The sequence below is a fragment of the Geotrypetes seraphini genome, chromosome 4 (genome assembly GCF_902459505.1).
Source record: "Geotrypetes seraphini chromosome 4, aGeoSer1.1, whole genome shotgun sequence".
Classification (NCBI taxonomy): domain Eukaryota; kingdom Metazoa; phylum Chordata; class Amphibia; order Gymnophiona; family Dermophiidae; genus Geotrypetes; species Geotrypetes seraphini.
Window position 1 is genome coordinate 191,122,445 of NC_047087.1, and position 26,746 is coordinate 191,149,190.

Sequence of the window (26,746 nt, forward strand, 5' to 3'; positions counted from 1 at the left end):
GACATTGACACCTGCATCAGGGGAACTTGGTTCCAGGCCCTCTCCTTGTGGGTCAGGTGACTCCAGCCCCCTCCTCCCCCTCGCTCATGGGTCCAGCGGCTCCAGCCCACCCCCCTCACTTGTGGATCCGGTAGCTCCAGCAGGCTTCCCTCCCTGCCGTTAGCAAACATCTTGCAGAGCGAGCTGATCTCTAAACAGACTCTCTCAATGATGCTTATAGCCTTCCCTCTGCCAGGCTCCTCCTTATGGCACAGCTTCCTTTTTTTGCAAAGAAAGGAAGTTGCATCATAAGGAGGAGCCCGGCAGAGGGAAGGCCACGAGCATTGTCGAGAGAGCCTGTATTCAATGGCTCACTCTGCAAGGTTTGTGCCAGTAGCAGGGAGAAAGGGAATCTGGCTGGACCCGCAAGTTAGTGCTGCCTGATTCGCCTCCTGGTCTCACTTTAAAAACTATGGCCTGTGGAGGATCTCTGGTGCACTTTCCCTCTGCCGCAGTCCCACCCCTCCTCTGTCCTAAAGTCCTGTTTTAGTCTGAGACAGACCACGGCAGAGGGAAAGTGCCCTGGCGATCTTCTGCAGGTTGTAATTAGTTTTTAAAATGAGACCAAGGGGACGCTGGATGATGGTGGAGAGAAGGGGGAAGCATGCTGACCTTTGGGGGGGCCCTAGTGTAGCTATTAGAAGTACACGGAGGGAGGGTCCAGAGAGGAGCATATGCCGGACTGATGGAGGGAGGTGGAGGGGAAGAAATAATGGGTCTGAAAACAGAGGAGAGGGATAGAGATGGTGGACAATGGGATGGAGGGAGGGAAAAGAAAGGAAGAGAAGTTGGACCCTAGGGGGTAGTGTGCAGGAAAGCAGATAGGGACACTGGTTAGGAGGACAGTTGGGAAGAGAAAGGGAGAGATGATAGACCTTGGAGTGGTGGAGAAGAAGGGAGAAATGCTGGATGAAAGGTTAGTATAGAGAAAAGGAGAGATGGTGGATCTGGGGATGGTGGGATCTATCGCTGCAGCTAATAGTTCCCAAACTTATGCAAGTACTTTACCAGGCAGAGAAAACAGAACACTAAATAAGTTTGGGCACAGAGTGTTCAAAGATTCCACATAATAGAATATTAAACTACAACTTCTATTATTTTATATGAAATTACTCGTCAATAATCTTTTGATCCATATATAACATCAGAAAATCTGAATGATTGCCAGCATCTGACCATAGATCTCCTAGAGACTAGAAAATACATGGTACATTCCACTTTTGATGCTTTTGACATACTCTTGTATCTTGGCAGTCTCTGTTGCCATGCGTAGACAAGCTTGGCTGAGAATTTCAGACATAGAAGTCAGTGTACAAGATTGACTCTCTAACATACCCTGTATAGGAGATGATCTTTTGGATATTGGATAGAAGTTTGGCTCAAAAGATCAAAAGACATAGGGCTAGATTCACTAACCTGCCTCTCCATGGCTGATCTGCAGCAGGCTGACCAATTCATGAAGAGAGAATATTTAAATGGGGGCGATTGGAGGAATGTCCCCCACCGACCACAGGGATCGCTACTGAGTAATCCCGACGCATACGCAGACCATCTCTTTGCTTGTCGATGGTCTGCGCATGCTCTCTCCATGCAAGGAAGACACTTTTGCAGGCAGGGAGAGGGGTCAATCAGCCAGAAAATGTAAATCCTACTAGGCCTTAACCCGCCCCGACTCTCCTGCTCTCCTCCACCTTCCCTGCAGTGTGAACCCACGGGTTTTAAACGGGGCTGCACTGCGGTGTGTTCTGGAACACACCATAGTGCAGCCCTGCTTTAAACCCGTGGGCTCGCACAGCAGGTAGGGCGGCAGAGATCCAGAGTCGGGGCAGCAGAGATCAGTCTGGGCAGCAGAGAGCAGGGGGAAGTGGAGATTGTCAGCATTTTGTCTGCAGCCTCAGGTGGCCTTCCCCCTGTATTGGAGAGACAGGGACAGGTTTCTGCTGGGTCCTCTGCTTTGGCAGTGAATCCCATTGGGGTCATTCCTCTGATTTTGTTTTTGCCTCATGTAAGGCTTATCTTCAGGGGGCCAGGGGTCTTGCTTCTGCCCCGGTGGGCAGGGGGGTTCCCTCTGCGTCTACTCCGATTTGGCCCCCCTTAGTGCTGTTTTCGTCTCTGCCTCCTCCTCTCTTGTCTAAGCGGCCGAGTGTCTCTTAGGACGATGATTTTTTTATGGGGAACAGTTTCCTCTTGATGAGGACCTGGACTCTTTGGTACGGATTCTCTGTAGACAGCAGGGAAATACAGCCATACTCACCTCTGCCCCATTTCCTTAAAAAAATAAAAGTTCCTATTTAGCTTTAGCTTTATTATGGACTACAGAGGATGAGAGAAACTGAGGCAGTGTGGGAACTTAGTTTAGTGTGAATGCATTGCCCTATCTACAGAGAACCCCATTTGAAGGTAAACAACATTGCTTTCTAGTGAGCTAAAATATAGAAAGTATGATGCACTAAGAAATTTGAATAAAGTAAATCTTGATTTACATTATGAATATGACGCTAATGGGTTGGTAGTAGAGTCACTATGGAGAGTTCTGGTTGATTTGGATGGTATATAAAACTGTTTTAGTTATGCTTTAACCCTGAAGAACATTCTTGTCTGGAAATGAAATGGCTCTAAAACCAGTTTTTCATTAAAAAAAAAGTTGTATATAACGTAAGACTGAGGGTGTTAATTTTTCTACTATTACTTTACAAGACAGATTGCTCGTGATTACTAATGCTATTAAATTCAAATATTTTATGGTTGTCCCCCTTCTAAACTCATTATTATTCCTTGTTTATAGGTTGCTGTATGTTGTATTTGTTTCTTTGTTATTCTTCCATTGAATCTTGTTGGGACAATTCTGGGCAGAAACCTGTCGGGGCAGCCCAACTTTCCTTGTCGTGTCAATGCTGTTCCTCGACCTATTCCAGAAAAGAAATGGTAACTATTGTCTGTTTTTGTGCATTGAGAAATAGCTGGTCTAGCCCATTTCACTAGCCATCGAGGCTGAGATGGCATTGAAGATTTAATTGGTTAAATTATAGCACTAAATAATGAGAGAAACAGAGCCTATACTCTGTTGCTACATCACTTGCTTCTCAGTTTAGCTCATTTGACAGTTCTGTAATCTAAAATGGAGTTGCTGATGGAGCAGGAGTAAGTTTTTCCTTGACTCGTGACAAATTGTGAATTTTATAGACTGGAAGTTTTTCATGTAACTTTTTTTTTCCTTCTAAGTGGGGTGCATAAATGCCAATATTCTGACTGTAGTATAATACAACATGGCACCTAGAGAATGACGCAGGAACTCAATTTCCCCGCCCCGTCCCATCCCTTCAAGTTTTGTCGCCGTCCCTGTCCCATTCCTGTAAGCTCAGCCTTAACCTTACAAGCCTCAAACCCATGATTTTTAAAGTGTTTGAGGCTTGTGCAGATTAAGTCAGAGCTAGCAGGAACGGGGCAGGGACAGAAAAAGAACTTGCGGGGACGGAGAATTGAGTTCCCACAGGGATGGGAAAAAATTTGTCTCCCGTGTCATTTTCTATTGACACCTAAATACAATGCTGTGTAATTTGACAGACATATACATGAGCGGAATCTAAGTGGAAGATGGGTGGGATGCACACTACTAAACTGTCTAAATTATAGAAAATTACAATTTCTTTTTAGCAGTGTAGGCACTAATTACACCAGCTCTATGGCTAGTGTAAGTAGCCATGCTTAAACTTATACACACATTGGCACTGCTAATATAGTATTCTATAAATGAAGTTAGGCACTTACTGTATATACTTGAATATCAACTGATGATTTTGCTCCGGTTCACCTTTGGACCACCAGGGACTTTTAAGGTACCATTTTGAGGAGATGGGAGGAATGTGAGAATTGTTAAAAGTTGGCTGGGACAGGAGGCAGGAGGGTTACCTCCTGTCCTGGCCTACTGCTGGACCACCAGGTCTTACAGTAGGTCTGGTGGGGGCCTGCAACAGGTCTGGGAGGAGGACGTATAGGCACTGACCCAAATATAAAGCAAGACCCCCATTTTTGGTCCATTTTTTTGACCCCAAAATCTTGGGTTATATTCGAGTATATACAGTATGTTCCGTTATGGTATAGGCTCCAAATGGGCACTTTCTTGGCACCTAAATAGGTACCCATTACAAAACTACTTTTCCAGTGCAATAGGGATGGTATGCTGAACCAAGGGTCTTGCATCTGCTCCCGCAAGTCCGGTGCAAGAGATACAGATCACTGTTTTCAGTACCTCCTCCTCCTCCTCCCCCCTGCTCTCTGCTGCATTCAATCAATTATTTCTTCTGTAAGCAAGCCTGGAGGAGCAACTTTGATCTGCTTGGTCTTCTTTTTTGTTTTTCATATGATTTTTGCAGTTTTTCACACAATTTTGTGTTCTGTTAAGCTCCAGTGACTGCCTAGCCTTCTTGAGAGGAGCAGACTTCAGCCTGCAACTGACATGTGGATCCTGTGGGGAACTGCTCAGCCAGTCTGCTTGAACTGTGGAGCTCAGGGGTTTCTCCTGCTGTTGCTCACTCCTTGACTTGATCAGGAGTGCTAGTGCAGGCTATATGGGCACCAACTGCTTTTCTTCAGAGCATGCACAATAATCGGCTGCACTTCCCCCCCCCTTCACGGTGTTTGGTTTTTGGTCCCAGGGGTTGAGGCTTAGTCTGGCTGTGGCCCGATTGGCAGCTGAAGAGTCAGAAGAGGCAATTTTCCTAGGCCTCTCGTTATTGTCTGCACTGTATTTCTTCTGGCTTACAGATTCCAGAATGTTGCTGTGGGGTGGGATGGGTAGGTGGGGTCTTTGGTGGTTGGTTTGTCAAAGCTTATTGTCTTTGCTGCAGTGTCTATATTGTTTGTTTTGTATCTGAAACTCATATTTTTGTTCTTTTTCATAAAATGGTATATAAAAAAAAAAAGAAGAAGCAGCTTTCCTGGTGGCAGAGGTCCTCTCCTAATTCTAGCTGCCCTGAGAGTTGCTGTGGCAGGCTGTAGCACATCTTCCCAGCATCTGGTCTGGGAGTAGGGCTGTCACAGCCCACAGGGCAGTTTGGGGGTTAAATTGTGGGTTTTGAGGTTATATTTTGTTGTAGCCTTGTTTCCCCCACCCCAGAAATTCTAAGATCACTGGTTTTTAAGGTTCTCTGGAGGAATTTTAGCAGGAAATCCTGGAGGCAGCCATCTTGGATTTTTCTCTATTTGAATTCTAAGTTCTTAAACTTCTTCAAAAAGCCTTGTTTTTGATTCTAATCACCAGAGATTAAGTCCTCATGCTCCAATGACATGAATTCATTCGATGTTTGTGACGGTTGGGTACCCAACGGAGTAACCATATGCCATGTGTGCCGCAGTGCATGCTGGGGAGGCAAAAACCTTGGGTTCAGCCTCTGACCACCTTATTAATGCTGCCAAATGACTGTTGGGATGATAGGTGACAGTTTTACCCTCTTGGGGTCCTGTGAGGCAGCACCAGTGCCTAATAAAGGTTCTAATGCCCCAAAGCTAAAAGAAAGCTCTAACCCTCCTTGAAAAGGGTTCTTGGTCCTCTATGCCCTTTAGGCCTGACTTTGTGAACTAGCTCTGGCAAACCTGTCGGTGGCGCTGCAGTGCCTTCTGCATCAACTAAAGAGCGACCATCTGCCTGTGTTAAGCAAGTTGGAGTTCACTCGTCCTCTCTCTGACTGGTTCGTGGACTCGCCTGTTGGCAGATCAGAGAAAGCAGTCCAGGTTCAGGCGACTGTTCAAAGGTTGCTGGACATTCGGGCAGTTGAGCGGGTTCCAACCACAGACTTGGGCTCTGCAAATACTCTGTATACTTCATCGTGCCCAGGAAAGGCTCAGGATTGGAGGCCCATCCTGGACCTCAAGTACGTCAATGTGGCTCTCAAAGTGCCTCATTTATATAATGAGACTCTCCGGTCGTTTATTTCCTCAGTGCAGCCAGGGAAGTTCCTGGCAGTATTTGGCTGGATGGAGGCATATCTCCACATCCCAAAATTTCCAGATCACAGGCACTTCCTTTGGTTTCATGTCCTGGAGCAGCATTTTCAATTCAAGGCTGTCTTGTTCGGTTTGGCTACAGCTCCCTGGACCTTCACCAAGGTGATAGTTGTAGTCGTGGCTCACCTCCATTAATTTGATTGGCTGGTCCACTCTTACCAGGATGACTTGCTTATCAGAAAACCCTCGTGGGAGGAAGTGGAGAGTGGTTCAGACCATCTTGTCAATCCTGTAGAGTCTAGGTCTATGGTCAACTTGAAGAAGACCAAAATGTATACAAGAACTTATTGAAATCAAATTTTAGTAGCTGGACATCATTCACACCACATTGAACAAAGACCTTCAGGCTACACACTCTCAGTAAAACAACATATGAAAAATAATATAAATATAAGACAACGGAGAAAAATGAACCTCAATTGTGAGAGGCCAGGACTACACAAGTGCCTGAGCCAACTCACATCATCACGGGTTCATAAAAAAACTCCGTGTACATTTAAATGATTCTCATTCATACGTTTTATCAAAAACTCTTTTCTTTTTTCAAACTTTTTCCGTGTGAGCCCAGTCAGCAGTATTAATGATCTGTTTTTCAGTGTGAACCGGAACCAAGCTAACCAAAAATTTAACGAGGGCAACAGCTCAACTTCACAGGTGTAAGTAGTAGTAGTAGAAGCCTGAAAATAATGCCAACAATAAGAGAAAAAAACATTTACTCATCTGGAAAAACAAGATGGTTCCAAAGATTCCTCAGTTCGTGTCCCAACAGAAAAGTCTTTCTGTTTCTCCTACAAGGCTACTTCAGGGGAGTATTGCATTGTCCAAAAATTTTCACTTCTACCAACATAATCCATATAAAGCTGGCTCCTCTCCAAGAACCCCAAGAATAAAATAAAAGTTACTTAAGGATGGTACAGAGAGTGAATTGTTTCCTCCCTCTTTCTGTGCAAATGAAGTCATCTATGTAGAAAGACTCAAAATTGGGTAATATTGAATAGGAAACTACGGTAAATAGTAATGCATTAAGAAGCTGTTTTCTGTGCTGTTTCTGCAGGTTCATGGAGCCAGCTGTGATTGTGTGCCTAGGAGGAATTTTACCCTTTGGATCTATTTTTATTGAAATGTAAGTGTTTTTTGTTTTGTACAGTATGGGCAGTTTAAGAAAAGGGGATTAATATATCCTTTTTCCTATCCAGTAATGACAGGTTAAAAACTATACAGCTCATTGTACTGTATTTATATAAACATATATAAAGCAGCAGAACATCCAAATTCATTTAAATTCCTCTTATGAAGATGGTAATAAGAACAGAGCAGTAAGCATACATACTTTAATTTGAATACAACTTGTTAAAGCACAGTAAAGTTAGTATATTTATTTCTCTAAGGACAAGCAGGATATCATATTCATATAGCTGGGTGTCCAATGTAGCCCACACAGCAACGCTCACCATCTTATTTTCCTGAAGCTTTTGAAAGCATTATACTGCACATGTCCACGTCTTCCCACCTGCTACTGTTGCACGAGACCTGGTCAATTTCATTCTTTCCATGGAACAGTACAGATATGCTTATTAGCCCTCCTTCAGCTTGCACTTGAGATTTCTTTGTGAAGTGATTTCTCTTCAAATTTTGACTGCGATCATATATAAGTCCTATCACTGAAAAGTGAAAAAAGGGGTGGGGGGGGGGAATCTCCACAGTTAGAATTCTGTGCTATGCTTTGGTCTTATATCCTGCCAAATTCTCAAAATAGAGCTCTAGGCGGGTTACAAATATTTTGTTAGATATGACTTTGCGTATAGATACAATATCAATCAGCACAACAGCAGAGATGACCAAAAATCAGTGTTTAACCAGGAGGTATAAGAACATAAGAATAGCCTTTCTGGATCAGAACAATGGTCCATCTAGCCCAGTGTCCCATCTTCATGGAGGCCAATCCAAGTCACAAGTATCTGACAAAAACCCAAATAGTAGCAGCATTCCATGCCATCGATCCAGGGCAAGCAGTTATTTCTCCCACGTCTGTCTCAACAGCAGTTTATGGACTTTTCTAGTGCCGCTATATCTTTTTTTAAGATCAGGAGACTAGTACTGAACAAATACTCAAGATGAGGTCGCACCATTGAGCGATACAAAAGCATTAGAACTTTTCTTTGTCTTGTTTACCATCCCTTTTCTAATAATTCCTAGCATCTTGTTTGCTTTCTTGACCGCTGCCACACATTGGGCAGAAGGTTTCTTCAGACGCTTTTATGAACAGCAATTCACATAAGAGCACAACTATTAAAGACAGAGGTTGTGTTTTGGCTATGTTGCCTTCATCAGGAGGCCTAAATGAAAACCCAGATGTGCATATTTATTGGATGCACAGATTTATGTAATGTTCATAATATCTAGTAAAGAACCTATTGAGGGACTGAAATAGCACAATCCTGTGAATGGTTAACAGTTGTGACAGCATTCAATTGTAGATTCAACAGCACTACTCCTTCACAGCATGGTTAGTAGAGTTAATAAAAGCCTTTGAAGAAACATGGCTACACACTGTCTTTTGGTCATCTCCGTTGTTGTGCTGCTAAGTCCTGTCACTGCCACATGAAGCTTCAATTCCCGGTAGTTCTCCTTAGGATTTTTGGCCCTTTTTAATTTTTGTTTTCTTTTCCACAACCCACCAGGTCCTCTTAGGTCTCAAGCTGGGTATTTTTTTCACAACCGAGGAGTTTGTGGCTATTTTCTCCTATGTGTGTCTGCAGAAATATCCAAGTGGCTTTAAGAAGTGTACTCGGTGTAATAGGAACATGTCTATTATGGATACCCATAACTGGTGCCTGGGATCCAATCATGTCTTGTAGACTGTGTTTGCAGATGTCAGGGAGAAGCATCGAAGGTCATGAGAAGTGAGGCAAAAGGATTTTTGGTGCTGAGAAGTCCAGTCCATTGAAGTCTGCAACAAGAACACTGATCTTCTGGCTCCGGGAGCTACATTGGGACACTGGAAATATATTTACATCAAGAAGATCTCAACCTCCCTCAATATTGAGCATCAATAAAGGTCATTGGGATTGGGCATTCTCTGATTCCCTGACAAGGAAGAGGAAGTATTTGTCCTTGGTGCTGAGGGATGCAGATGGGGGGATGTTGAGCAGAGGCCAAGGCACATAGACATTGCTCCCCCTTGAAGCATGTTAAGAACATAAGAAGTTGCCACCACTGGGTCAGACCATTGGTCCATCGCGCCCAGCGGTCCGCTCTCGCGGCGGCCCGTCAGGTCTATGACCTGTAATGTGGTTCCTGTCCGTTTCTGTAACCTACCTCTTCTTTTTTATCTGTAACCCTCAATCCCCTTTTCTTTTAGGAACTTGTCTAAACCTTCCTTGAAACCCTGCAATGTGCTCTGGGCTATCACAACCTCCGGAAGCGCGTTCCATGTGTCCACCACCCTCTGGGTAAAAAAGAACCTCCTAGCATTTGTTCTAAACCTGTCCCCTCTCAATTTTTCCGAGTGACCCCTTGTGTTAGTGGTTTCCCACAGACTGAAAAATCTGTCCCTGTCCACTTTCTCTATGCCCCTCAGGATTTTGAAGGTTTCTATCATGTCTCCTCTAAGTCTCCGCTTTTCCAGGGAGAAGAGCCCCAGCATCTTCAACCTGTCAACATACGAATAGTTTTCCATACCTTTTATCAATTTAGTTGCTCTCCTCTGGACCCCCTCGAGTACTGCCATGTCCTTCTTGAGGTACGGCGACCAGTATTGGACACAGTACTCCAGATGTGGGTGCACCATTGCACGATACAGCGGCATGATGATTTCCTTCGTCCTGGTCGTGATACCCTTTTTAATGATACCCAACATTCTGTTCGCTTTCTTTGAGGCCGTTGCGCACTGAGTTGATGCTTTCAATGTTGTGTCCACCATCACCCCCAGGTCTCTTTCAAGGTTGCTTACCCCTAGCAGTGATCCCCCCATTTTGTAGCTGAACATCGGGTTCTTCTTCCCTACATGCATGACCTTACATTTCTCTATATTAAAACTCATTTGTCATTTTTTTGCCCACTCTTCCAGTCTTGTTAGGTCTCTTTGCAGGACCTCACAGTCTTCCGTGTTTCTAACCCTGCTGCAAAGCTTGGTGTCATCAGCAAATTTGATAACCTCACATGTCGTCCCCGTCTCCAGGTCGTTGATGAATATATTGAACAGGATTGGTCCCAGCACCGACCCCTGTGGAACTCCACTCGTGACCCATTGCCAGTCTGAGTAATGGCCCTTTACTCCAACCCTCTGCTTCCTGCCTGCCAGCCAGTGTTTGATCCATCGGTGGATATCCCCCTGCACCCCGTGGCTCCACAGCTTCTTAAGTAGTCTTTCATGAGGTACCTTATCGAAGGCTTTTTGGAAGTCAAGGTAAATGATGTCTATGGATTCCCCTTTATCCACCTGGTTGTTTATTCTCTCAAAGAAATACAGTAAGTTCGTGAGGCACGATCTTCCCTTGCAGAAGCTGTGCTGGCTCGCCTTCAGTTGTCCATTGCCTTCTATGTATTCGCAGATTACGTCCTTGATTAGTGCTTCCATCATCTTTCCCGGAACCGAGGTCAAGCTCACCGGCCTGTAGTTTCCCGGGTCACCCCTTGATCCCTTCTTAAAGATGGGCGTGACATTGGCTATTTTCCAGTCTTCTGGGATCTCCCCAGTTTTTAAGGATAAGTTACATATTTGGCTTAGTGTATCTGCTATTTCGTTTCTCAGTTCTTTTAATACCCTTGGGTGGATGCCGTCCGGACCTGGTGATTTGTCGCTCTTCAGTCTGTCTATCTTTCTGAGAACATCCTCTTTGTTTACCTCTAGTTGGACTAGCTTCTCATCAGGGTTTCCGTTTATGTGCTCCTCGGGTTCTGGGATGTTGGATGTGTCCTCTCTCGTGAAGACTGACGAGAAGAACTTGTTTAACCTGTCAGCTATCTCTTTTTCCTCCTTTACTACTTCCTTTCTGTCTCCATCGTCTAACGGTCCCACTTCCTCCCTGGCTGGTTGTTTCCCCTTCACATACCTGAAGAATGGTTTGAAGTTTCTTGCTTCCCCCGCCAGCCTCTCCTCATATTCTCTTTTTGCTTTCCTAACCTCTCGGTGACAGTCCTTTTGGTGCCTTTTGTGTTCCTTCTGGTTGTCCTTTGTTTGGTCCTTTTTCCATTTTCTAAATTATGTTTTCTTGTCTCTTATCGCCTTTCTCACCGCATTTGTTATCCACGCCGGGTTTTTGGTTCGATTTTTTTTGCACCCTTTCCTGAACCTGGGTACATACAGGTTTTGTGCTTCGTGCACCGTGCCCTTAAGTTAAGTAGGGCCAAGAGTATTGAGGCACTAAAGTTACTGGTGCCCTCAAAGCCCCCTTTTTGATATCAGATGTAGTGAGTTGGCCTCCAGTGAGCCCAGACCTTGCACACGATATACTTGGATGTCTCTGAAGGATGTAACCACGCTGTTTGAGCCCTAGTCTTTCAGTGGTACCTCTTAAGAAGCGTCTTTTGGGCATATTCAAAGAACACATGGATTGCCTCCTGCATGGTAAGAAACTATGGCTGTGATGGCATTGAATCTGAGTCTGCTGGCGGAACAGTCCATCCTTAAGATCCATTCTCTGTGTGCAGTTAGTGCGTTGACACTGAGGCCTTCAAGGGCATTGGGATCAGTACATGCTACTATTGAAAATCAGAAGGCAGTCAGATTGGTTTTTGAGCAATGATTATTTTTCATTCTGAAATTACGATTGTATTAAGGTCAGCATATAGCTGGTTGGAAGAAAGACATTAAATCTTAGAAGAGATTAACCTTTCTTTCATTAGTCATAAAAAAGAAACCCTCCCAAAATTCCAGTTCCAAACTTTATTAATCATATAAATATATGAGCTTTAGACCCGAGCTAGGATAGCTTAACTTTTTGCACTCAGTATTGATTATAAGTAGAATCGCTTTGAACTGGAAACAGTTTTTTAGCCAGCATTGCTCATATGCTTGATTAGAAAAGTTTGGAAATGAAATTGAGGTATAAATTATACTTGTTAGGAAAATATAGTGAACATAGTATGTGCAAGAATTAGAGCACTTTAAAAATTACATAAAAGTAGCTCTAGTTGTTTTTATGATCAATGAAAGAAACGTTTACTTAATTTGCTGAGATTTTTCAACATTAATCTCTACAAAGATTTCTGAGGTCTTTCCCCCATCCAGCTATATGTAATTTCAGATTGTGTTTTGAGGTTAAGTGCACACCGCTCTTATGTTGATCTCCAGCCCTTCAGAGGATGGAAGCTTCCCCAATGGCTGGAGGCCCTGATGCCTCCAAGTTTATTCAGTGTTTGCTACCCTGCTTCACGGGCGAACCTTCTGGGCGGCTTATAGTCTAAAACATTAAGTGAAAGAGGGTGAGGTTTGTGAAGGAAAAAATTTAAAACAACGAAAAGAAAGTGAGGGCAGGTGGTTGAAACTACAGTTATTTGAAAGAAAAGAGGAAAGATAAAGCACATTAGGGCAACTGTATTTTAACACTTGTATTTTAAATGAGACTCATCCAAAGCTTCTAAGACCTGACCATGAGGTCATTTGTTTGAGGCAAACACAGACTCATCTTTCCAAGGGAGTACTTATGTGAGCCAGACTCTGAACACTGCTAGACATCTGAGAAAGCACTAGGAGCATTCTTGAAGGAGGGGGGGGGGGGGGTCCTTTGGTCTTCCTGAAGATCCTTCCCACCACATGAGGACATCTTCCCCTGAGGAGTTCTTTTCCTTTGATTTTGTACAGCAGATGGCCAAGTCTGTCCCATTTAATTTGGAAACTGAGGATGAGCCCAGGGCAGAGACCTTGCACATCCTTCAGTTTGATCACTCAAAGGCTGTGACAGTAGCTGTGTACAGAATTCTAAAACTAATTCAAATGAAGGTGTGGGGGACCTACCCCGATTTCTGTATAGCGAGTTAACAAGTAGGTTTACTGTATATAGAGAGTACAGAAGGTTTCAGGATTTGAGAAACCTCAGCTACCTCATTCCATGATGGTAAAATCTGCTCTCAAATGGGCTAGGAGATGAAGACTCACTCCTTGGTGCCCCTGGGAAGAGAGATGAAGACTAAAGTATTTTAGGAAAAAGGGTTTTTCAGATTGCTATATGCTTACATCCTGCATAGCTTACCCAGCTCTTAATGAGCATGTTCTTGCAGAATGTTGTGCATAATGTGGACGAGTTCACTGGCATAAGACCTGTTAGCTAGTATCCAAAGAGCAGGTTTGTGGAAAATATATGATCAGGGCAACCTGCGATATTTTTGATAAGAGTGTCCAGAGCCTCTGCAGTGGGGACAAAGGTGTAAGAGGCTGCTGACCTCATTAAGAAGCACTCAACTTTTGTATCAGCCATTTGTATTGAGAGAGAGCACTGTAGGACTGCAGATAAGATACAACATAGAAAACTATGCTGGGGAATTTGTGGACTTGTATGTCCCTCGTAAATGCTCTGCTAACAGTAGAATTATTGGAGCTAAGGATCATGCTTCTATCCAGATAAATGTGGCTGAAGTCGATAAGAACATGGGTAGATTCAATGGACAGTTCAAGACCAGTGCTGTTCATGGAGCTATCTGTAGAATGGGAGATTCAGATGACTGTATCCTCAGGTTAACAAAGAATGATGGTATTTTTCTAACAAAAAAAATCATTGGGCTGGATTTGTTAAGGAAATAAACTGTACAAGTATTTAAAAAAAAAAAGAAACACTTAACTACAGAGGTTCTATTACTCTTGCAAGCAAATTATAGATTCCTGCTTCCCATATGACTTAGAAACTTTACTCTTGCCTGAGATAGTAGAGGGCCCAGAAACTCCAGTCAGCTTCCCAGTCAAAACAAGGGGTGAGCTTTTGAATGGCTCTAGAAGAACCTAGCTTCAGTCTCTGTAACTATCCTGGATGATATAGTACTAGGAGGGAGGCTGTATTTTTTTATGCAAGGTGGTTTCTTATAACCTCAAACCAGTGGGTTCTAAAAATAGTCCAGATAAGTTACAGTCTGCAGTTTGAAAGGATTCACCCAAATTGCCCATCAAGGGCATCAAGGTTGAGCTTTCTGCATCAGGAATTGCATACCAAGGAAATCTCCGGGCTTACAGGCTAAAGTGATCAAATGTGTTCCACCATGGGAAAGAGAAAAGGGATTTTTTTGATCACAAAAGAAATGAGGAGTCCTGAACTAATATCTAAGCAAACAAAAATTCAGCAAAGTTTCCCTCTTTCCCAAATGATTCAAAAAGGAGATTAGTTGTGCTTTGTGGACTTGAAGGATGATTATACCCACATACTGATACATCCAAGGCACAGGAATTAGCTGAGATTTCAAGTATGTAAACACTAGTTTCAATATTCCATACTATCTTTTGGCCTTATGTCAGCATCCAGGGTGTTCACAAAATTCTTATCAGTCATTGCAGTATCTCTATGCAGAATGGTGCAGGGGGAGGAGAGCGTATAGACAGCCACATGGCAGGGGGAGAGAGTGAGTGTGTCACAGAGGAGAGGGCCAATTCCATTGATGTACACACCAAAATTCTTTAAAAGGGTATTACTCTCATAAAGTATTTGTCCTTCAACGTACTAAAGTCTATACTGTCACACACTATACCCTTGCAAGTTCTTTCCACCAGATCCTCGGTGGCACCTCTTGGGGCTCAGACACTTTCACTGCCCAAAACTTTACGTAGTCCACCGATGGATCAAAAACTGACTGGTGAACAGGAAGCAGAGGGTTGGTGTAAAGGGCCATTACTCAGACTGGAAATGGGTCGCGAGCGGAGTTCCGCAGGGGTCGATGCTGGGACCACTCCTGTTCAATATCTACATAAACGACCTAGAGGCGGGAACAAAATGTGAGGTCATTAAATTTGCAGATGACACCAAACTATACAGCAGGGTTAAAACCACGGAAGACTGCGAAGATCTCCAAAATGATCTAACGACACTAGAAAAGTGGGCCGAAAAATGGCAAATGCTTCAACATAGGGAAATGCAAGGTCATGCACGTGGGGAAAAAGAACCCGATGTTCACTTACAAAATGGGGGAATCACTACTAGGGGTCAGTAACCTTGAAAGAGACCTGGGAGTGATGGTAGACACAACACTGATGGCGTCGGCGCAGTGTGCCACAGCCTCAAGGAAAGCAAACAAAATGTTGGGTATCATTAAGAAGGGTATCACGACCAGGACGAAGGAAGTCATCCTGCCACTGTATCGTGCAATGGTGCGGCCGCATCTGGAGTACTGTGTCCAGTACTGGTCGCCGTACCTCAAGAAGGACATGGCGGTACTTGAGGGAGTCCAGAGAAGAGCAACTAAACTGATAAAGGGTATGGAAAATCTCCCATATACTGACAGATTGAAACAGTTAGGACTTTTCTCTTTGGAGAAGCGGAGACTTAGAGGAGACATGATAGAAACCTTCAAGATCCTGAAGGGCATAGAAAAAGTAGACAGGGACAGATTTTTCAAATTATGGGGAACCACAAGTACAAGGGGGCACTCGGAAAAATTGAAAGGGGACAGGTTTAGAACAAATGCTAGGAAGTTCTTTTTCACTCAGAGGGTGGTGGATACATGGAACGTGCTTCCAGAGGCTGTGGTAGACAGGAGCACGTTAAATGGCTTCAAAGAAGGTTTGGATAGATTCCTAGAAGACAAAAGGATTGAGGGGTATAGATAGGTTTAGACTACTACTCAGGCAGTGGGCCTGATGGGCTGCCGCGGGAGCGGACCGCTGGGCGAGATGGACCTCTGGTCTGCCTCAGCGGAGGCAACTTCTTATGTTCTTATATCATCACCGGATCTCTTACCATTCTTATTAGGTGTGAGAATTATTTCTAAACTGTGTTATATTCACTTAATAGCTTTAAAGCGAATATTTAGCTTTGTGGTCTCTGGCTAGGGATACTTGAACCTACATGTTTCACCAAATGCTTTTTCAAGGTCTGACCCCTAGAAAAACAAAACCAAGCGTCCAGTTCTCATTCCTTATTATCTAAGTATTCAACTTTGGAATCAAATACAGGGCACCTCAAGTTCCCAAAATTCAAAAGCCTATCTCCCCACTTACCTAATGAATTAATGCCAGTTCCACATGATCATTGGAGATGGCGGTGTCGGCATCTTTACAGTTTAAATAGGTAAGGGACCCGTCAGCCAAAGCATGCGTAACTTGCACGTCCTCAGCATCGGGAGCTCCCCCGCCATTACATCGAATTACAGACCCATTGCGAGCATTCCCTTATTTGTAAAGCTTATGGAAGGTTTGGTAAACGTACCTGGACAAACACAACATATTACATGACAACCAATCAGGTTTTCGATCCGGGTTCAGCACGGAAACAGTTACTGCCTCATTGCTAGATTCCCTCCTGAACTTATTCAGCCAGGGTACAAGCGCATTAATCCTGCAGCTAGACTTGAGTAGCGCCTTCGACTTAGTCGATCATACCATCCTAATTGATTGTCTGGAGTCTATTGGTCTCTCGGGTAATGTGTTAAAATGGTTTTGAGGTTTCTTGACTACACGTTCTTACCGAGTCTGTACCGATAATAATCTATCCGCCAGCTGGGTAAACCCATGCGGAGTCCCACAGGGCTCCCTCCTATCCCCCACTCTGTTTAACATTTACCTAGCCTCTTTGGGAAATCTGCTGCAAAGCTTAAAAGTCAAATTCTATATCTATGCTGACAACATCACCATAGTTCTTCCCCTAACAAGTCTGACTTCTGAGACCAAGAACCACATGGCATCAACTTTAAAGCAAATCGAATCTTGGATGGCCAAACTCAAACTCAACTCAGAAAAAACCAAATTCTTCCTGGCGAGTCCGAATGACAAAATAAAAGATACCTCAATTTCCTTGAACGGCCAGATCTTTCCTATTACTGACACCATAAAAATTCTGGGAGTGACGCTGGACCGCTACCTCACTCTAGATGTTCATACTGAATTACTGGTTAGAAAAGGCTTCTCAACATTGTGGAAACTAAGAACCATCAGAAAGTACTTTGATGCAGCATCATTCCGCTTACTGGTGCAATCTTCCATTTTAAGCCTATTTGACTATTGCAACATCATTTATCTAGGGTCCTTCAAGAAAACCATCCAAAGACTCCGAATCATACAAAATTCAGCAGTTCGACTGATTTTTGGTATAAAAAAATGGGAACATATAACCCTCTACTACCAAAAACTTCACTGGCTGCTCCTGGAAGCAAGAGTACTGTTCAAATTTGCCTGTCTATGTTTCAAATCCATTCAAGGTTTGGCCCCCATTTATCTGGTTTCCCACTTCAACTTGGACTGTTCCACCAGGCCTACTCGCAGGGTACACATGTTTAGCCACCCAACATTAAAGGCCTGCCGATTCAAGAGATATCTGGGCAGAACTCTTGCCTTCCAGGCAGGCAAACAGAACGGTTGGCTGGGTAACATCATTAAGCATGCCTCATCCTATCTTAACTTTAGAAAACTAGTTAAAACAAACCCGTTCAACCGATTTGTAACCAAGAACTCTTAATGCCTTACCATGTATGCCTCCTACATTTACACGGCGCCTCTACTCTTTGTCTATCACTCTGACTTACTCCCACTCAACTTGTATCCGCCCTCTCCACTTGTACTTGTTTATGTCACTGTAATTATTTTTCGCTGATTGTCCAGCTCTTCTTGTAAACCACCTCGAACTACCATGGCTTTGGCGGTATATAAGAATAAAATTATTATTATTATTATTATTACCACTAACTAAAAATAGAGGCCCTCATCCCAGTGGTTTCCAACTCCGCATTCAATCCATGCGGAGAAACTGTATTAAGATAATATATACAGCACTGCTCCTTAAAGTTTAACCTATCCTCCAAATTACCTCCCTCCCTCCCCACATTTATACTGTCAATTATTCTCTATCTTAATTGTTGTGTGGTATAATTTTTCTCCAGACAATGCTGGACAATGGGAGCCTGCATAGAATCAGTGTTAATATGAGATGTGTGCTCATTCAACCTAAATTGAATAGGGCGCATCTTCCGACCCACATATGCTAAACTGCAGGGGCAAACCAAAACATATACTACTGCTGACTGACAATTTGTATGGGTCCTTGCTTGCACGATCCTCCCTGTTTGAGGATCCTTCCAGTGATGACCCTCCAAGTTGCTGGCACACCACTGGCATCTACCACAACTCGTAGGGTGCCCTGAGTTTTATCTACCTCTCTACTGAATTTTTGATGGTTAAAAAACTGCCCAATTGTTCTACCTCTTTTAAAGACAAATATAGGAACTTCTGGAAACACCTTATGGAGCTGGAGGACATGCCAGTACTTTTTAATCAGAGCTATCATTTCTTTAGCCCCTTCTGAATATGGTAACACACATCTGCCTATCCAACTCAATTGATTATTTTCTCTCCTGAAGGAGTAGGTCCCTGTTGGCATTTCTTGCACGTAGGTATGCCCGTCTAATTGCTCTAGCCAGTTAATCCCTAGCCCTAAAGCTCTGCTCTAAATTTCCCACTGCAATTTTAAAGTCATGGAGGGATGAGCACACCCTTCTTAATCTTAAAAACTGACTAACTGGAAAAATGTAATAAGGTGTTTTGAGCTACTGGTTTCTTGAATAGGCATGTACCCGATTGTGAGCCTTGTTTACTGATTTTCATATCCAAAAATTCAATTTTATGTAAACTATAAGTAATTGTAAATTGGGATCCCTGGTGTTAATCCATTCTACAAAATCCCTCAGGCCCTGTTCAGAACCCTCCTACAAGAAAAAAATATTGTCCAGGTAACGCTTTCATAACATTACGTTGTTAAAGAATTCAAATGGATACACCTCATCAGCTTCAAAACACTCTACATATAAAGGGACTACTGAGGGGGCAAATGTAGCCCCCATCACCACCTCTTGGATTTGCTGGTAGAAAACCCCATTGTATTCAAAATGATTCTTCTTTATGACCCACGGTGCTAATTGCTCTAGGAAAGGAGTGGTGATCCTTTGATCCCCTTCTCTAGATATGACATGTAAAGCTTTGGGCAGTGAAAGTTTTTGAGCTCAAAGTGGTGCCGCTGAGGATCTGGTGGAAAGAACTTGTAAGGGGTATAGTGTGTGACAGTATAGACTTTGGTATACTTTACAGAGGAGAGGGCTGCATAGCAGAGGAGAAGAGAGAATGGCACAGAGGAGTCCCTAGCAAGAGTGTTAAGAGAAGGTAGAGGTCACCACATACGTGTGATGACCTTCATGTTTAGAGAAATAAAATGACCAGTTGACAAACGATAGGAAAAATTACTTTTATTTTCTATTTCTTGATTAAAATTTGTCAGTTTTGAAATATACATCTGCCAGAGCTGATTGGAGCTCGGGGGTACTTGTTTGAAATTTTTTCAACTTAGGGGTTGTTTGGCTTGAAGAAATTGAGAAACACTGCTATACATATTAGGCTGATTACGGTAGGTCCTGCATGACATCAGCAAGCGGGCAGATGCATACATTCACGGTGCAACATTTCCAAAGGCATCTGGAAAATAAGCTGGGGAGTGTTCTGGTGGGCTTCATTAGATGATATCACCCAACTGTAAACATATGCATCCTACTATCCTCAGACCATACCTGCTACAAGTGAGTAACTTTGTTTTCCTTGTTAATCTGTATTTGGAAAGGCATGGTGAGGTGCTACTTTTCTGACAGTATTGAAGCATGTTAGAAGCCTTTATGGCAAGATCAGCTCATGTGATAAATTTGCATTTCAACGCTAAGCACAGATATCTGATGTGTATCCTTGCTGCATGTCATTCCTGTATCGGTATTAATACAGCAGAATTGTATTTTGACATTTCAATTTTCCTGATTGCATTTTTTGTAGGTATTTCATTTTCACTTCTTTCTGGGCATACAAGATCTACTATGTGTATGGCTTCATGATGTTAGTGCTGGTGATACTGTGCATTGTGACAGTCTGCGTCACTATTGTTTGCACGTACTTCCTGCTTAATGCTGAAGATTACCGATGGTAAGAGCAGAGTTACCCTTGCAAACAACTTAGACATAGGTCCAAAATTTAAATGCCATTCTAGAAGCATTAAAGGATAATGTTATGGATCTCGTAACATATTGTATGGTAGAATGGGAAAATTGCTAGCACAGATGTACTATGTTTTGTGATAGGAAGGGGGATGTGTTCTTGCAGCTAAAATGCCCTAGGGTAAGACAAAGGAGTTTTTTGAATATTGTGCCCTGGAGTCAGCACATTTAACACATTCAGCTCTAGTCAGATGATGATGAAAGACTGCATTTCTGTTAATAACACAAAGAATGTCATTGCTGGTAACCTATTCAGAAGTGGAATGGAAGAGTGTTATTGCAATGAGATGAGAGTTTTAGCATTTGGGGCATATACCTTAAGGTACAGTATATTTTGATATAAGATGAAGAAGTGTACCTCATGTTCTGTACATTCACCAGACTTCTTACTGAATATGCAATAAACAGACATGTATTCTTCCAGGCAATGGACGAGTTTTCTTTCGGCTGCTTCCACTTCAATCTATGTTTACATGTACTCCTTTTATTATTACTTCTTCAAAACCAAGTAAGTATTACCCTGTTTTAAAATTTGTTCTATTCTGTTAAAATTTAATTGGGTTTAAAACGCTAGTTGGTCTCATGATAGTTAATGCTGTGTTCTTTTAGGAAACTCTTGAAAGCTTGTTTATATGTACATTTTTGGAAAACTGATTTATATTTCACTGTAATTTACTTAGTTGTCTTATTTTGTTAACCACACTGAATTATGGTATATAAATAAATTTTATATTATGACCTTCAATCTGATCAAATTTGAGACTGTTCATGAGCGATTATTTTGTATCATAGAGGGAGTCAGGCCTTTGCTTATGCGGGATTCTGCTGCTGCTGCCACCATAAGTGAAGGGAATATAACAGAAAACATGAAAGATACTGGAGGCTACATTTGATGGCTCCCTCATTGCAGCAGAATGGGAAAGAATAAAGAGGCTAGCTAAAAAAAAAACAGTTGGGCTTAGGAAGTGGGCCCATTTATTACAGATATTTACAGACACTTTAAAATGCTATACATATGCTAGAAACCTAAAAAATAAGATGAGACAGAGTATGTAACACTAAGGGCTCCTTTTACAAAGGCACGCTAGCAGTTTTAGCGCGCACTAGCCGCTACCGCCTCCTCTTGAGCAGCCGGCAGTTTTGCTAATCCAGTGCGTGCGCTAAAAACGCTAGCACACCTTTGTAAAATGAGCCCTAAAAGAAAAGGTAAATATAATAGGCTTCTCGGAGCCTTGGTGAAAGAAGGATAACCAGTGGGACACTATGATAACCAAAATACAAATTTAGTGATAGGGTGGATCAAATTGGAGGAAGGGATGGCATTATGTGTTAAAGGGATTGAATCAAACACAATAAAAATTCTGCAGGAAACAGCAATGTGGAATCCTTATAATTTGAAAGGAAGGAGAATAATAGTGGGAGCTATACTACCATCCACTTATTCATAATGAACAGACAGGAATTAAGGAAACCAACAAATTTGGCAACACTAAAGCGTGAGTTCAGTTAGCCCAGTGTTAACTAGATAAATGCCATTATCCTATTAACCTTATTACCAACCAGTGGACCCAACCCGGTCCGTGTTTCGGACAACATCTTCCTCAGGGGTCCGTGGTGGATAAGGTATATACAAACCACATTGACCAAATCAAACAAATGCCGTTCCGGCTCCAAAGTACAATGCAGCATTTGTTTGATTTGGTCAATGCGGTTTGTATATACCTTATCCACCACGGACCCCTGTCTGAAGCAAGGACCGTGTTGGGTCCACTGGTTGGTAATAAGGTGTTATATTTACCATACTGCATTAATATTGTAATAAACAGTGCCTACATTTTGCACATGGTCTGCAGTTTTTGTTTTTGTTTTTGCTTGCTGTTTGTTTACTGCAGATTCCGTTGGATTTTCTTTTCGTGTGTTAGTTGTCCAGATGTAACATATCTTAGCAGTCTTCTTGATATCAAGAGCCATCAGAAGCGGCACTCTAAAACAGAAGTGGTCCATCAACCTACTGGAGCTCTGGGCCATTCGTCTAGTCCTGAGAACATTGCAGACGCATCTGGAAGGGCGAGTTGTTCAAGTTTTTTCCAACAATGCGACAGCAGTGGCATATGTCAATCGACAGGAAGGTACCAAGAGATCTCCCTTGGCTCAGGAGGCCCGGCTTCTGTTACTTTGGGCGGAACGTCATCGTCTAGCACTGACGGCGTTCCTTGTGGCTGGAGTGGACAACATTCAAGCGGACTTCCTCAGTTATCAGAATCTGGATATGGGTGCGTGGGCCCAGTCACTTCCGGCGTTTCAGGCAATTATGAGATGTTAGGGACAACCCCATCTCTATCTAATGGCCACAGCACAAAACAAGAAAGTGCCATGCTTCGTCAGCCGCAGATTCAAGCCCAGAAACGTAGGGCTCAATGCTCTCATACAGCCGTGGCCACCGGATGTTCTTCTCTACGTCTTTCTACCCTGGCTGGTGAGAAGCAGGGTTCTTCAAAGAATTGCGACTCATCCAGGCCACGTCAGTCTAGTGGCTCTCAACTGGCTGAGAAGACCTTGGTACGCAGATATGATGTGCCTGCGGGTAGGACACAGTCTGCGCCTGAGTGCCTACATGGACCACCTTACTCAGGGCCATGGAAGATCCGGGTCGCTTTGCTCTTGCAGCTTGGCTCTTGAGCGTTCGGCCTTAGAACGTAGAGGCTATTCAGAGCTTGTGATCGCTACTCTCTTCAAATCTAAGAAGTCATCCACAGTGTCCGCCTACGCTAAGGTGTGAAGCATCTTCAAACATTGGTGTAACCAGAATCAGGTGGACCCTTTTTCAGCTCTTTAATCGCGAGTCCTTGCCTTTCTTCAGGCTGGTCTGGATAAGGTCATCACTGGCGTCTTTAAGAGTCCAGGTGGCCAGTCTATCTTGTTTCTGATCTCAGGATAGCCAGTCCTCGTTAGCGGTGCATCCAGATGTTGCTCGTTTTTTTGAAAGGAGCTCTTCGGGTCCAGCAACCTGTTAAAAATCCGTTCCCGGCCTGGGACCTTAATGTGGTAGTGTCGGACCTTGCCAAAGCTCCTTTTGAGCCTCTTCATGATGCTTCACTTCAGGATCTTACAATCAAGATTGTTTTTCTGGTCACCATCACGTCTACCCATAGGGTGTCCAAGCTGCAGGTGCGAGACCCTTCCCTTCGAACTTCAGAGACGGGAGTTTCGCTCCGGACTGTTCCTTCGTTTTTGCCTAAGGTGGTGTCAGCGTTCCATGTCAATCAGGAGGTGTGTTTGCCTGTTTTCAGCCAACAGGTTCCAAACATCAAGAAAGTCTCCTGAAAAGGTTGGACGTGCACAGAGTTCTGCTGCGTTACCTGGAGGTCACTAACGATTTTCACCTTTCTGACCATTTGTTTTGTGCTGACGCAATCAATTCAGTGAGGTACTCCCGCTTCTAAGGCCACGATCTCCAGGTGGATCCATAGGGCCATTTCTTCCACTTACATTCTGGCGGGAAAACAATCTTCTGTTTCTGTTAAAGCACATTTTACTAGAAATGTGGCTTCCTCGTGGGCCGAAGCGCAATCGGTTTCTCCTGAAGAGATTTGCAGGCCGGCGATATGGTCATCTCATCACATGTTTACCCAGTTTTACAGAGTGAATATAACTGCCAGACTGGATTCAGCTTTCGGATCCTCAGTCTTATAGGCTGGCGCAGCAAGCCCACTCTGACTCTCTGGGGGACTGCTTTTGTACTTCCCTACGGTCTAGAACAGTGTTCTTCAACCGCCGGTCCGCAGAAAATTCCTGCCGGTCCACGCAGGGCCAGCGATTGGGGCCATCAGCAGCGTCTGGGCTGAAACAGCGATGGGCGGCATCAGCATTGGGCCCCCTCCCCCCCCCCTTCAATTCAAGATCGGCAACGGGCCTCCTCCTCCCTGGACATCAACAGCAGTTCAAATCGGCAACTCAGTGCTCAGCCCAAAGCTTCCCCTCTGACGCAGCTTCCTATTTCCGCCCAGGCAGTGCGAGTCAGAGAGAAGCTTTGGACTAAGCACCGCATTGCCGATTTGTAGTGCTGTTGATGCCGGGGGAGAAGGAAGCCCGTTGCCGATCTTGAGTGTCATCAGGGTGGGGGGGGGGGCTGTTGCCAAAATCGGAAAGAAAGGTGAGAGGAAGGGAGAGAAATGGGCCTGTGCTGGATGGAGAGATTGAGAGAAGGGGGCTGATGATGGAAGTAGGGGGAAAGAGACAGAAGGGGCAGGTGATGGAAGTGGGGAGAAGGGGGAGAGAGAAGAGGGCAAATGATGGAAGTGGGGAGAAGGGAGAGCAAATGCTGAATGGAAGTGGTGAAAGAGAACACATACTGGATGGAAGGAGGAATAAAGTAAAAGGACATATGGGGGAAGAAGATAGAGTAAGTGAGATAGTGGAGGGATGAAGGAAAAGGGTGGCATGCTGTGGGTAGACACAGTGAAAAGAGGGAAACTGAGGACTGCATAGTAAGAAAGAATTTAATTTAGACGGAGGCAGAAAATAAAGAAAGAAGACCAGGGAAGAAAAGTAAAGAGAGAGATTCCAGAGAACGGGAAGGAGACAGAGATATCAGATCTGAGTGGAGGAAATGAGAAGAGAAATGCTAAAAACCACAGGGGGGAGGGAAAGAGAGATGAAAGGAGAAAGATGCCAGACCATGAGGGAACAGAGGGAAGATGATGGATGCCAGACTAAAGGGGGGGTCTAGAGGAGAGATGGCAGGGGGAGACAGACAGTTTCTGGAAGGGGCAGACAGTGGATGGAACGGGTAGATGCTCGATTGAAGAGACAGGGCAGATGCTGGAAGGAAAAGAGTGAAAAGAAGATGAAAGCAGAAACCAGAGACAGCAAAAGGTAGAAAAAAATCATTTTATTTCTATTTTGTCATTAGAATATATCAGATTTGAACTATATATCCTGCTAGAGACATAATTGGGGACTGCAAAGCCCAGGCAGTGCATCTTTAACTTCCAGCTGACTTAGGGCTCTCTCTGACCAGGGGCATTCCCCTAACATTATTCCTGTCATGTGTGACTGCAGTATTCTGTTAGCATTCTGTAATAATTTGGCTTGTTCAGTTTTCTTGATAGTATAGGGGATATATGTAAAGGGGAGGGGAGACAGGGGTTTTGTTGGTCCTTGCTCTGTATATTTGTGTTTATAAAATGACAATTGTACAGAATATTGTTTCTTTTTATACTTTAATAAAATACATTCAATATAAAATAATAACTGAGGCTTGTGCGGATGGGATCAGAAGGTTTGCTGGGACCAAGCTCGCGGAGACAGGGTGGAAATGTTTTTTTTAAATTTCAGTCTTAGGGGTTTGCTGCTCCACAAAATAATTATTTTATTTCTGCCAGTCCATGGGTGTGAAAAGGTTGAAGAACACTGGTCCAGAATGTCTCACTTATTGCACTGGAAAAGATTATGTACTTACTCTGGAAAATCTTTTCCAGTAGATAAGGTGAGACATTCTAGACTCCCCGCCCTGTCCTTGCCATACCTGTTTGCAGATTTCCTTGTCTCATTTCAGTCTCCTTTGTTACCAACTTGTTTTGTAGAGACCGGTCAGCCCTTAGGGACTGGGAGGTAGTTGTACATATGTTCACCCTGTTTTGGGAATAGTTCCTGTGCTCCTTTGACGCCTATGTTGGCGGTTACGGATGATGTTTAGTTGTTTTGAGCAGAACAATGTTTAGCCTGTCGTTACAGGTGCCTCTACAGATGTGAGTGTCCTTTCATGCTTGGGTACTGGCTGATAGAAGGAGCTAAGCTAGCCTGTGAAGTACTCTAGAGGCGGAGTGGAAAACCTGGAAAGGTTATGTTCTACAGTCCATGCGGTTAAAGGGAAATAACCCTATATTCTAGAATGTATCAACTATCTACTGGAAAAGATCTTCTCAGGGTAAGAACATAATCTCCTTTTGGCAGATCCACGAATATCAGCTAAAACAATTTCTGAGACACTACAGATATCTAGGGAAAAGGGTGTAAAATCCACAAGAAGACAGAAGCTGTCAGCCAAGTGGGTGCCCAAATGTTTGAATACTGACGAGAAACCAGGGCTGTGGAGTCGGTACAAAAAACCTTCGACTCCTTTATTAATCGTATCTCTACTCCGACTCCTTTATTTATATATCTATTTTGGTGTACTACATGCAAGGTGTGGCTTCTTGAGATTTTGGTTTAATTTGTTTATCATTTTTGGTCAGCTGTTATGGATTTGGCATATGTCTAATGGGTAATCGATGTATTCTGTTAGCATGATTTTTCTATACAGCATTTTGTAGTAATTTGACTTGTTCAGTTGTCCTGATAGTGGAGTGGATATTTGTGAGGGAAAGAGAAGACAAGGACTTTGTTGATCCTTGTTCTGTATTTGTGATTTATAAAATTACAGTTGTACAGAATGTTATTTCTTTTTATACTTTAATAAAATAATTTCAGTATAAAATCATAACTATTCGAGGCTTGTTCAGATGGAATCAGACAAGAGTTTGTGGAGACGAGGTGGAGACAGACA

General features: G+C 43.4%; 1 protein-coding gene across 1 annotated transcript in view; it reads left to right on the forward strand.

Annotated features, from left to right (window-relative positions):
- The window catches only part of TM9SF3 (transmembrane 9 superfamily member 3), a 113,582-nt gene that overhangs the window by 80,393 nt on the left and 6,443 nt on the right, over positions 1 to 26,746 (forward strand). The window contains exons 10-13 of the mRNA XM_033942269.1: positions 2,825 to 2,964; positions 7,097 to 7,165; positions 19,982 to 20,128; positions 20,624 to 20,707. Of these exons, the coding sequence (XP_033798160.1) occupies positions 2,825 to 2,964; positions 7,097 to 7,165; positions 19,982 to 20,128; positions 20,624 to 20,707 (440 nt within the window). The remainder of the gene's footprint in view (positions 1 to 2,824; positions 2,965 to 7,096; positions 7,166 to 19,981; positions 20,129 to 20,623; positions 20,708 to 26,746) is intronic.